General features: G+C 41.7%; 1 protein-coding gene across 3 annotated transcripts; it reads left to right on the top strand.

Annotated features, from left to right (window-relative positions):
* The first annotated feature begins 256 nt into the window (after positions 1 to 256).
* Positions 257 to 12307, top strand: LOC145878682 (uncharacterized). Of its 3 annotated transcripts, none has more exons than XM_082974803.1 (3): positions 257 to 398; positions 4164 to 4268; positions 8039 to 12307. In XM_082974803.1, exons 2-3 carry the CDS (start codon positions 4175 to 4177, stop codon positions 11758 to 11760), a joined length of 3816 nt encoding a protein of 1271 aa, XP_082830929.1. In that variant the 5' UTR covers positions 257 to 398; positions 4164 to 4174; the 3' UTR covers positions 11761 to 12307. The 3 variants fall into 3 exon arrangements, 2 of the variants coding, with proteins under 2 accessions (XP_082830929.1, XP_082830928.1); XM_082974802.1 differs by lacking the exon at positions 257 to 398 and adding an exon at positions 3822 to 3990; XR_014392231.1 differs by lacking the exons at positions 4164 to 4268; positions 8039 to 12307 and adding an exon at positions 1465 to 2077.
* The last annotated feature ends 495 nt before the right edge of the window (positions 12308 to 12802 follow it).

The raw sequence follows: 12802 nt of genomic DNA, 5'->3' as shown, positions 1-12802 counted from the left end.
GACTAAAATTAAAACGTGTCAGTTTATTACTTTCACGAGATTAGTGAAATAACATGTTCAACTACTTAAGAAATTGTCTCGAATCTAGGTTTTTCCTTTTGATTTTGTGAAAATGAACAACTAAGGAAGATATTTTCACTTCTGTCATTGACTTCTCAAGCACCAAATCCCGGCATGTTCTGTTCAGTCTGTTTCACAAGCGTTCCTGGAAGTCTCGTGATGTTGCACCTCTGGGTTTAGAAACTCTGTGATTTGGTCTATAAAACAGGGTGTCACTCCCGGTCTACATCTTGGTAGAGATACATCCCGACCTATGGGCTCTACTTGGCTTCTATTTTGTACATCTACTTGTGATTTCTGTCTGGTTGACATCCATCGGAAAGCTTCGTTGATTTAAGGTAGGCTACTAACCCTTATTTCATTTCGATAAGCCTAAATGGTTGCTAAGCAAAACCTTTACTGTCCAATCATTAAAGCTACAATCCGCATTTGGTGAAACTGGCACGTCCGTTTGGAATATTACAACAACGAAGTTACTTCAAAGGAAGAACACCTTTCTTCCATCTGACACAACTTGTCTCCTGCGTTTCATCACTAAAACAATATCAAAGGCGCTGTTTCACCAAATGTAGTTTTAATTGTAGCTTTAATTGTTACTTGAATTGATAGTTGAGAAATAACATTGTCCGTCCCACCACTTATTGTGGTCCGCAGCTGAGGGATGGGGCTAGGGAAATGTAACCCCTCTCAAATTCAAGAATGTGCTCCAGATGCCAGGACTGACAGTCCATGACATCTGCATTATAGTTTTAACCATCTTTTGAATCTATACATAGGTTTTTTATATTTATAAACAATGGAGTAAAATAAGTGTCTTTTTCCCCATTAGAACCCAAAATAAACAATCGTAAGCTCATGACGTATTTATAAGTTATATTCTTCAAATTGCTGGTTATACTGTGTCATTAATTTAAATGTAATTATATATTTTTTGTTAAATATGTATGTACCAATCCCGGACAATAGCTGTAATAATGTGTATGCTTTATTGAACAAAAGAGAACCATCGCGCTCTCCCAGAGGCTTGGCTGGTGCGTAAAACCCGCTGGTGTAAGTTGTCGCATAAATCTTTCTTCATTATTCTATGTTTTTTGTAATTTTCACTGCATCAGGGATAGCGCACACAGATGTGTCGGCTTTACAGCCTTCAGTGTGTAGTGACAACATCTGTAAAGAAACAGATGAGCAGCAGGTGCTTCTAATCAGGGTTTCCGCTTATCTGCCCTTCTGGGATGTGGCTTTTCTGGTCTGACTGTATTCAAATGAGTCAAAAGAAATACAGAATATTAGGGGATGGGAGCAGGCACGAAGGTCAACTCACAAATCAGACAGTACAAAATTACTGCTTTGCTAGCAAGAGCATTCACTGTCTATTTTTGTTGTTATTTTCACATCATCTCTAAGAAAGTCAGAGACCAACAAGCGAATGGGTGGAGACTGGTCAAAAGATCGAGCGGATAAGGCAGAGAGAGACCTCGATCAAGCCAAAACTGAAAAACAGAAAGTGGAGGAGGAAAAGAGGAGGACTGAAGAGGAAAACAAGCAACTCCTTGCTGAGAAAGTGAGAATGGAAACAGAAAAAAAGATGGAAGAAAAACGAAGACGGGAGATCGAGATCCAAAGACTAAAATTAATAGAACACAGTAGACAGCGAGAGAAGGATGAAAGGACCAGGATAAAGCAGGAAAAAGAAAATGCAAAAGGAGATCACAGAACTGTATAAATGTATTCAAATATTAAGAGACAAGGGCATAAACAGTTAATTTATCCACAATGAATTATTGGAGAAAGTACACAATCATTGTATACTTTTAATATCTACAATTGCACTGCCTGTTTTATTTTCCTCAAATGATGTGCTTAAAGGGATAGTTCACACAAATGACAATGATTTTAATAGCCCTGTTAGCAGTCTTTGGTTTTGTTTACCTGGCTGCTGCCATCAAATGCTTTTCAAAACCAATGCCTGTCAATATCTGAGAATCTGTAGCTTTGCAATAAATAGATTCTATTGATGCCTTGTTGCCGGATCTCTTCTGACACAGAAAAATCCACACATTTTATTCAGGATTCATCACTTGCGCTATGCACATTTTAATGACAAAAATAAACTATCCAATATACTTTGCTAGGCAGTAGCAGGCACTGCAAGAAGCCCCTGGTGTGACTCAGTGTCTGCTGTGTTTGGTAGAGATATAACACAGTGGACCACTCCTGTCCCTTAACCCCCACCTCTACAGCACCGGTTAGATGTCAATGTCATCACTCAGTAAAACACCTCAGCATAAAACAGCAACTATGGATACTCCAGAAATTCTTCTTAAAGAGGCAAAAAAAAGTGATCAGGTTGAGTTAGTAGTGAATGAGGTGGAGAGGGTAGAACAGCCAGAAAGGCAGTGCAGCAGCAGTTAGCTGCATGTTTGGCGGTAGCTAACTAGTCCCCATCAGCATAAGGGTAGGCTAATGCTAATAAGTTAGCGTTCAGTATCCTAAAGGTATTGGATGTCAGTCTGAGTTATTTAACAGTATATTTAGTGAATGGGCAAGCTAAGAATGTTGATAGAAGTCATGATATTAGGAAAAGTAGTTATTTCCAGCAAGTGTATTTGATGGGTTTCGTTTCTGTAGCTAGCTAGCTTCTGTAGCTAGCTGAGAACGAAGAGATGAGCAAATGTTTTTCTGACTGAAGCACATATCTTCTGACAGTGACTCAGCGCCACCCAGTGGACTGAAGCTGAACTTCACTACAACATATTTAAACCTTAATAAAATGAGCAATGCTGAGGTAGTAGAACTAATGAAATGAATCATAGGTCTTATAACCTATATCATTCTACATGTAAACATGCTTGGCTCGTGTTATTTCCATATAGTCTATGTGACTATTTGTGAAGAACTGCCCATTATTAAATTTGTGAAATAATGTAATTGTGCTTTTATTTTTACTCTTTATTCATTTAGCTACTTTTTCTATTGTTGCATTTTTGAGAGGTGAACCTGCAAGAAGGGGGAGGGCAGCCAGAAAGAGGGGGGAAAGATGGTCAGCCTTGTGGTTATATTGTACAGTGAACAAAACATGAAATACATAGGCCTTTAAATTGTGTCCTCAAATGTTACGTAATGGTAGAATTGACGAGGTCTGATAACTCATTCCATTCCACAAGTCCATTTTTCTTTGGCTCAAGTCTCTTTATATTCATATAGCCTAGGGGGCTATGTAACTTCTTGTCTGTCGTGTTTGAAGTTGTGTTGCGCTGTTATGTGAACATTTAAAATGTTTCTTTACAGTTGAGTTGACCTGGTTGTGTCTGTATACTAGGATAGGGCTGTAACGGTACAGGTATACCTACCAAACCTTGGTTTGGTCCGCACTGTGAACCTGAATGAATACAAAAAAACATTTCAACAAAAAATGAAAACACTAGGCCTATACGCCATGCCTACGCTGGGTTGTATGCCATTGTCCTGTGAGTAAAGCTGAAAAAACATTGTAGGTTATTCTGTTAACATGTAAACCATATATAGCTTCCAAATACATTTTCAAAACTATCCTGTGAATATCATCTAGAGCGCTGACTGACAGTCCTTCTAGAATTTTAGGGTTACCAGCCTCATCAAAAAGCGAAGCTGTATGCCAAAACAAGAGGTGTGGCTGCTGTTTTGCTGAAAAACAAATCCAGAGTGTAGAGAAACTTCTGTATTTTCTACTCACATTTGTAATATATGTCCTCTATTTTTTTCAGTTTGGTACATTACTTAAGTCAACTTAAGGTGGATTGTTTTAATTAAGACTGTATTATGTCCACCAGAAAACCATCAACATGTTCAGTGTCTTTGTTTTTTTCCCCCAAAGAAATAAGAGCACCAATCGTTAGGGCTCCAGAGTCCTCTTCCTGTTCAGAAAGAACAACAAGACTGGAGAACAAAGATGTGAGTGACTCAAATGTTTGCATAACATACTGTATCAGTGATAATTTACACACGCTGCATTGTCTGGGCAATGAGCAAAATAACTATGATTTTTATGTTGACAGCCATATTATCTGTTGCAATTTTCTAATACCGGGGCTGCTGAAGTAACCCCAGTTCTGATATGTTTTCAGAACACTGAGTCATGTCTGACTCGGAGACCATCGAGCTAGCCGCTCTGGGCCGACCCTTCCAGCTGGGGATGCTGTATGACTGTCGTAGAGATGTCCTCATTCCAGGTACAGGAAACTATTCCTCTTTGGTTTGGAGGTAATCAGTGTGCATCATCTTGAATTCATTGACAGTGTTTCCACCACTGAGTTGGATAGAGGGCACACTGTTCTAGCACAGAGAACACCATTGAGGGCTTTCACCATTTTAAAGTAGTTTCTACGGATTTAGGAAGAATCAGCAGGAGGGGTCAGCCAATGAATTGCACTCCTGAACAGACATTCCATAACTGCAGATGTCAGTAAATCACCAACCTTGGCTTTATACCTGTTCAGACTATACTGTACACACTTCACACAGTAGGTGGTGATATGCACCTTTTCAGTTTATTTACAAACTGCTAATACACTCATAGAAGTTGAAGACATTGGGGACATACTTGTGAACATAAGCAACCATTTAAATGTAAACAGTTTCTCCAGCTCAAAATGAGTCTCAGCTAATTAAAATTGTTGATTTACTTGCACGTGACAGAATGCTAAATTGTAGCTGGTCCCATCAGATAACATGGCATAAGTTAGCGCTATGCTAACCTCACCAGTTGGCAGCGATTATATTCTGTCTGATCCCTCCAGAGGACCCAGATTGAATTATGTAATCCTTCCTTAACCCAAAGGAAGTATCTCCCAGTTGAATACTTCAAAATGGTGAAAGTCCTGAATGGAGCTGCCCATGCTAAAACAGGCTTTTGGGCAATAAAGTCCTCTATGATGCTGTCACAGAATCGGCCATTGCAGAGAGAGATGAGCTTTCTGGTGCATCTCTATGGTTACCACAGAGTAAGAAAAGCTAGAGGACACACTTGGGACAAAAGAGTGATGTCATGCAGGTTGTTTTTGAAGTGTTCATATTGTAGTAATGCTGTCAATGACAAAGATTACCCTTTTTTTTCCTTCTGAGAGTGTAATGTGGCACTATTTGTCCCTGTAGGGCAGTGCTTCTCAATTATTTTCTGTTACGCCCCCCCCTAGGAAGAAGTAAACATTTCGCGCCCCCCCAACTCTCCGCCGCGACTGTAAATAGTATCATTTGTCTATAAAATTGTTATAAGTACACCTCTGCATAACATTGTATCCTTATTAACATTAAAGAAAAAAAATTTATATATATAGATCAACTTACAACAAAGAATAACTTTATTAACATTGTTTTTTTTAGTTTGTAACAGAAAAGACTTCAAGTGCATCAATTTGCCTGAAATGTAAAAAAAAATTCAACCCTTATTTAAACTGTAAAAATGTTTTGACCATTTGATACTGCAAAATAAAATTAAATATAATCAATAAATAATAATAAATTCAAATTGATCAGCAACATTAACTCAGGAGCACAATATATGAAACATTTTGACCTATAAAACAAAAATGAATAAAACAATTTGTGCAGATTTTTTTTTTTTAAATCAAAATGAGGAAGTCAGGATTAATAGCTACAATGAGCACGTTTTGCAGAGCACAGCTTTTCCAAGCGGGGTTTGAAGCATGATACTGCAACTCTCAGCTCCTGCTCAATGTTTAGCTGGGACCTGTACTTGGTCTTCAGTGCAGCAACAGCAGAGAAGCCAGTCTCACAAAGATAAGATGTTGCAAAAGGAAGAAGAATGCCCATGGCCCTCTGCCCTAAGAGTGGATACTACCTCTCTACACTCAGCCAGAATTCACTCAGTGTCTGTGATGTGAACCTGTCTGAATGTGGAGTCAGACGTCATATCAATGAACTGGTCCTCCTCTGCAGAGCTGAAACCAGTTGGAGCTGGTGCATTGAAAGGATCTCTCACCCAGTCATATTGGGAACTGTTTTCAGGGAAGTACTTTTTAAAGAATCCCATCAGTGATGAAATATGCTCCTTAATATATGGAATCACTGAGGTGGCATCATAGTCAGTAGTGTCAACAAATTCATGCAGGTTCTGGAATGAATCAGTATTTCCTTCATCAAGTCGCCTGCCCCACATTGCAAGCTTTCGAGTGAAAGAGCTGATCTTGTCTGTGACCTGAGGGAGGTGTTTATCTTTCCCTTGAAGCTGTAGATTTAGTTAATTTAGCTTTCCAAATATGTCACTCAGGTAGGCCAGTTTTGCCAGGAAGTTCTCATCACTAAAGGTTTCTGTGATGTCATACTTGTGCTCCTGCTCCAAAAACATTCTTATCTGCTCTCTGAGCTCAAAATCTCGGGACAAGACTTTTCCTCGTGACAGCCACCTTGCTTCACTGTGAAACAGCACAGCTTGATGTTCAGCTCCCATCTCCTCACAGATAGCAGAGAAGACTCTTGTTTTTAGTGGTCTGGTCTTTATTCAATTGACTACACCTACAATGTCAGTCATAACCTCACTTAATTCAGAGGAAAGGTGCCTTGATGCCAGTGCTTCTCTGTGTATAACAGTGTGTCCACTCAGCATTAGGTGAGGCCTTCTTGATGAGTGCCCGTAGTCCTTTTCTCATCCCTGCCATGGTCTGTGCACCATCACTGCAAACACCAATGCAGTTCTCCCACTTTAGCCCATTCTCAGTCAGAAAGCAGTCCAGCATTTTGAATAGCTCTTCAGCTGTTCAGCTGTGGCTCTGTCTCTGACATATTTACAAAAAGGTAGATCCTCACACAGGGAGTTTGTCATGTCAAAACGTACATAAGTGATAAACAAACAGTCTTTGTTGCTGTCAGTTGCTTCATCGAACTGTAAGGCAAAACGTTTGTCTTTGAGTTTATCTACCAGCTGTTCTTTAAGATTGTTAGCAATGTCATTTATACGTCTGGCGACAGTGTCATTGGACTGGTCGTTTGCAGCACTTGCGTCATCCAGCATGACAGAGACCATGTCTAATGCTGCAGGCAGTATCAGCTCCTCTGCTATGGAGTGGTTTTTTTTGCACTGAGCAATTTGGTACGCCACCTTATATGATGCTAACAGTGCTCGCTGGTTTACTGAAGAAGCATTCACAAAGCGGGACGATTGTTGACAATATTCGGCACGTTTTCGAAAAAACTCAAGCGGCTTATCAGCGTGATTGGGGTGTAATGTCTATAAGTGACGCCTTAATTTATTTGGCTTCATGCTGTCCGCTGCCAACATTTTTAGACACAGTAAACATACCGGTCTTTCCTCGTCTCCCACCGTAGTCACAGTGAAGCCAAGCGCTACATACGCTTCGTCATATTTCCTCGTCTTAGCTTTCGGGAGACTTACGTTTGTCTCATTATCTCCGTCTCTCTCCGCCTTTCTTTTCATCCCTGTTAAATATTTTTCCATGGTGTCTCTTAAGGGTTTGTTATCTGCACTTCATATCTCCTGCTCTGTGCTGTGTGCTCTTGTTCGGTTAAAAAAAAATACTCCCCGCGGCAAGAAAAAGCATGTTCCCCGGGGTCACGCGCCCCCCTGGCATCGCTCCGAGCCCCCCCAGGGGGGCGCGCCCCACTATTTGAGAAGGACTGCTGTAGGGGAACATTCTAGATAGAGTTCTATCTCGAACCTTTCTGGTTCCAAATAGCACCCTTTATTTGGTACCCAGATTCTATTTGACCTGAAAGAAGCTTCAGATAGAACCCATTTCCAGACTGGTTCAAATGGTGCTACAGAGCATTTTTTACTTCTGAGTGTAGGAGGTGTAGGTTTTCTAACTATGGGTTGACACCTAGAATATTTACTTTGAATTAAATATTTACCTTCAATTAGTTATTTGAATTTAACCATGTTTACATATAGAAATATTTACACATGTACACGTTGGAGTATAATTTTCACAATAAACGTTCTTTGGTCATTCTCTTTAAACTGCAGGTATCACTCTCTGGGATTCTGAGATGCTGCAGAAACACATCAATGTCCGTCCACAACCAAACACTGACTTCAAAATCATTGCTTCAGACTCAAGTGAAGCCAAGTCAGAGGCTTTGAATGTGTCTGCATCTCTTGACGCCAGTTTCCTTGGTGGCTTAGTCAGTGTGAAGGGTTCTGCTGAATTCCTACATGACAAAAAGACCTCAAAGCGTCAGTCTAGGGTTTCTCTGCAGTACCGTACCACCACTCGCTTCGAGCAGTTGACCATGGACCACCTGGGGGTAGGAAATGTGAAATATTCTAATGTCTTACAAGAGGGCTCTGCAACCCATGTGGTGACTGCCCTGCTGTTTGGAGCGCAGGCCTTTTTCGTTTTTGACCAAGAGGTTTCCTCAGGAGAGAACCACCAGGACATCCAGGGAAACCTGCAGGCCACAATAAAAAAGATCCCTCAAATGTCAATAGAAGGGCAGGCAAATTTGAAGATGAGTGAGGAAGAGCAGAGAGAGACCAATAAATTCAACTGCACTTTCCATGGTGATTTGGCACTAGAAAACAACCCTGTCACATTTGAAGATGCCATCAAGGTGTATGCTGGCCTGCCATTTCTGCTAGGGGAGAACGGAGAACATGCTGTGCCCATGACCGCCTGGCTCTATCCTCTCAAGAACCTGGACTCTGCAGCTGCCCAGCTAGTCAGGCAGATCAGTGTTTGCCTGGTGCGTCGCGCACAGCGACTCTTGGACGGACTCGACAATACTGATGTACAATGCCAGGACATGATGAAGGAAGACATGGCTATCAAGTTCCCTGAACTCAAAGCCAAAATCAACAAGTTCAGGGACTTGTGCTCAGAGTACAAGCTGGTGTTCCAGAAAGGTCTCTGCAAGGTTCTTCCCAACATAAGAGGAGGAGGAATGGAGGAGGAAGAGCTGATAAAAATGCTCAACAGCAAAGAACGTTCTCCATTCCAGAATAACCTCATGATCACGTACCTGGACGACAGAGAGAGAGAGATGAATGTTGTTCGCTCTTACCTTGACATAATGAAAGAGGTACAAGTTGTGTGCTCAAGCAGTGAATTGGATGGAATAGTGCTTGATAAAGCTAATGATTTTGTAGTGTGTTTTGCATTTTCCTATTTGAAGGAGAAAGAAGAGTATGTGTTAGACTTGGAGAACTACTTGCTGGAAGAATCAAAAAGTGATTTTTCACTGATACCTTACAATCCCAACGCAGCCGGGAAGACTACAGCAGAAAAGTGGTTTCGCTCGGGGGAGGTAACGACCCTAACTAGGCAAACCATAAATCTGTTCCTAGACTTCAAAGATTCAAACAAAGGCAGAGAAAATCTTGCATTCTGCATTGCATCAATTCCAAACAAACACCTCACTGCTTCCTCCATCCATGTCTATGAAAGAGGGACACTTTTGAGTCAACAGTTTGAGCTGCCATCAAAGCCAGGTGTTCCCACCATCAAGAGTCTGGAGCATGACTGTGTCCACTTGCAAGTCAACCCTCCCAACCTTGGTGTTACCTCTGTGGAGTCGTACCAGGTTTTGTACCAGGCTGAGCAGGCTGACTCTGAGTGGACAGAGGTGAAATCGGATGGTACAACTAACCAGGTCACCATCAGTCGTTTGGACCCTTACAAAAAGTACCGCTTTAGCTGCAAGGCAGTGTGCAGACCTGGTGTGAGCCTCTCCAGTGACTGGACAGAATATTTCAGGACCCGCCCATGTAGCCCCCCTGGACCACCCACAAAGAAGAGGATAGAATCGGGAAGTATCAGAGTGAACTGGGACATTCCTACCATAGCGGGAGATGATGTTGAAGTCATTGGTTATGTGGTTGAATACAGAAAGAATGTAAAGGCTATAGACAATCAGATGTGGCAGACCATGAAAACCACCACTAGAGAGAGTACACTGGAAGGACTTGAGGCTGACACTGCATACAGCATCAGAGTCTTTGCTAACTGTGGCGAAGCAGGGAATAGTCTACCCAGTTCTGAGACTGTGCTGACTACCCTTAGGGTCTCTGATCCCCAACCGAAGACGAGCAAATCAACCAGAGCAAAAAGTGAGGAGTTCCTCACAAAATCCCAGAAGGTGGAAAAGGGCAACCCCTCAATCCACTGGCTGAATCTGGAACAGAAGTTGGGTGTAAGTGACAGTTTTGACCAGTACAGATTTGGGAAGAAAGTTGAGCAAGGTAATAACAAGGTGATATTGCTTCTGGGGGCCACAGGTGCAGGAAAAACAACTCTGGTCAATGTCATGATAAACTACATTCTCGGGGTAAAGTGGGAAGAACGTTACCGCTTTAAGCTCATCCATGAGGTGACCAACAGATCACAGGCTGAGAGCCAGACTGTGGTTGTGACATCATACGAGCTCTACAACCAGCCAGGCTTTCAGATTCCTTATTCTCTGACCATCATTGACACACCAGGGTTCGGAGACACCAGAGGAATGGCTCAAGATAAATTGCTCACCCAGATGTTGAAGGATTTCTTGTGTCATCCTTTAGGGATTGATCACATTGATGCACTCTGCTTTGTAGTGCAGGCAACACTTGTTCGTCTCAGTCCTTCCCAGAGATACATCTTTGATTCCATCCTGTCCATCTTTGGAAAGGATGTTGCTGAAAACATCCTGATGCTTGTGACATTTGTAGATGGGAAGCAAATACCGGTGCTAGAGGCCATCAAAGCTGCAAATCTGCCTTGTAAGAAAAACAAGAAGGGGCTACCAACCCATTTCAAATTCAACAGTTCATTTGTGTTCTCAAAGGAGACGGAGAGCAGCTCTGAAGAGGATGATTCCAATGATGATCATAAGGCCCAGTGTCCAGATCAATGGAGTTCAACTTTCAAGGAGATGAAGAAATTTTTCCAAGCACTGGAAAGCATTGAGAGTAAAGATCTGACCCTGACAAAGAAAGTTCTGGAAGAACGTGAGCTTCTGGAGAAGACATTGACACACCTGACCCCTCAGATCACAGCAGGTCTGTCAAAGCTAAGTGAGATCAAAAGCTTCAAACAGTGTCTGGAGAACGAGGACGAGAACATGAAACAGAACAAAGATTTTGAATCTGAGGTAAATGTGCTGCAGGTGAAGAGAAGCAAATTATCCCAAGACTTTGCAACAAACTGCAAGATATGCAATTTCACATGTCACACCTGCTGTTTCCTCCCAAATGAGGATGAAATCAAAAGTTGTGCCGTGATGGATGATGATGGCAACTGTACCGAATGTTCAGGAAAATGCTCTTCCACTGACCACGACAGGGAAAAAGTCTTGTTGACATATGAAACAAAGACTGAGAAAAGGACTATTCAAGAACTGAAGGACAACTTCATGAAGGCATGGGACAAGTCTAATGAAACCAAGGAGATGCTGGATAAACGTGAGGATGAGTTTCATATGATTGAGGACGCGCTGATGAATTTGATCAAGCAGTCTTCTGACTGTCTCAAGAGACTTAATGATGTTGCCCTGAAACCAAGCTCTCAGTCCACTGTGGAGTACATTGAGATACTCATTCGCACAGAGGAGGACGAACGCAAGCCAGGCTTTGAGGATCGGATCGTAGAGTTGAAGAAAATGAAGGGAGAGCCTGAGATTCTGGATAAGATTGCAAAAGGAGAAGATTTACTCCCAAATGAGCGAAAATTCATGAAGGATAAAAAGGATAGTCGGCAGGAGGTTCCAACATAAGTCAGGGATGTTGTCCTGCTAACATTATCCGAAAACAAAATTGGGTCTCTATTTGAACATCAAGCTTCCCAATATTGTAGGAACGTTTGCGTTTGTTGGGAAGATCCAACTGAGATGTGGGGTTAATTGGATTTGTAAATAAAACTCAGCCTTGTGTAAAGCCGTATGTTAATTTGTCCACCTCAAAGTAACTGAACAAAAATGAGGGCCTAATTTAGATCTAGATTAAATCAGAACTGCATAGAAAATCATTGGTTTTGTTTAGGCAATGTCAGAGGTGCAGGGCTGGCCCTCCCATTAGGCAAGATTAGGCGGCACTTGATTTTGGGGTGGCATTTTGACAATTGGCTGCTGCCCTCCAGCGCCCCTGATCGGCTACTACATCACCAGCGGCACCCCAGCCACCAGCTCATTAGCGTTGCTGCAGTTCCCGCCCCCACCCCATTCCCGCTTCTCCTGAAGTGCATTCCCACTATCCTTGGTAGCTATGTTGACGTGTGTGTTTTATGTGGGATTATCCAATTGTGAAACAATAATAAAAAGGAATCTGCCAATGAAATTATTGTATTGTTTTGTATTTTGTGAGTGACAAAGATGATTAGCGATTAAGGCAGTAGCCTAACCTAGCCTGTTAACCTTAGCTAGCTACTACTAGTGGATTTAATTTTAGCTAAAAGTAATCTATAGAGATTTGAAACAATTTGCTACCATGTCTAAGAGACGACAACTACCAGGAAGCCTGTGTGGAGAATGACAAAAATAAATAAATAAATATCTTATATAAGTGTTATTGTAATTGTAACAATTATGTAGTCGTGCCATGTATGATAACAGGTGGCATATTATTAATAAGAAACTCGGTTTCCTACTACAGGTAGTTGGCTGCATAGTGATAGCAACATTGTAACTCTCCGATGCAGGGGTTAAAGTGAAATTCCCTTCTGCCTGGTAAGGGACTTCCTATATGTGCCCGCGTGCACCAAACATTTTTATGGGCATAATCATAGGATTACATGTACAATTGGAGCCTATACGTTTGCGT

Source organism: Salmo salar, chromosome 04, assembly GCF_965601325.2.
Source record: "Salmo salar chromosome 04, fSalSal1, whole genome shotgun sequence".
Taxonomy (NCBI): Eukaryota; Metazoa; Chordata; class Actinopteri; order Salmoniformes; family Salmonidae; genus Salmo; species Salmo salar.
Note: the sequence above shows the minus strand (reverse complement) of the source record. Positions and strands in the feature narration are given on the sequence as shown.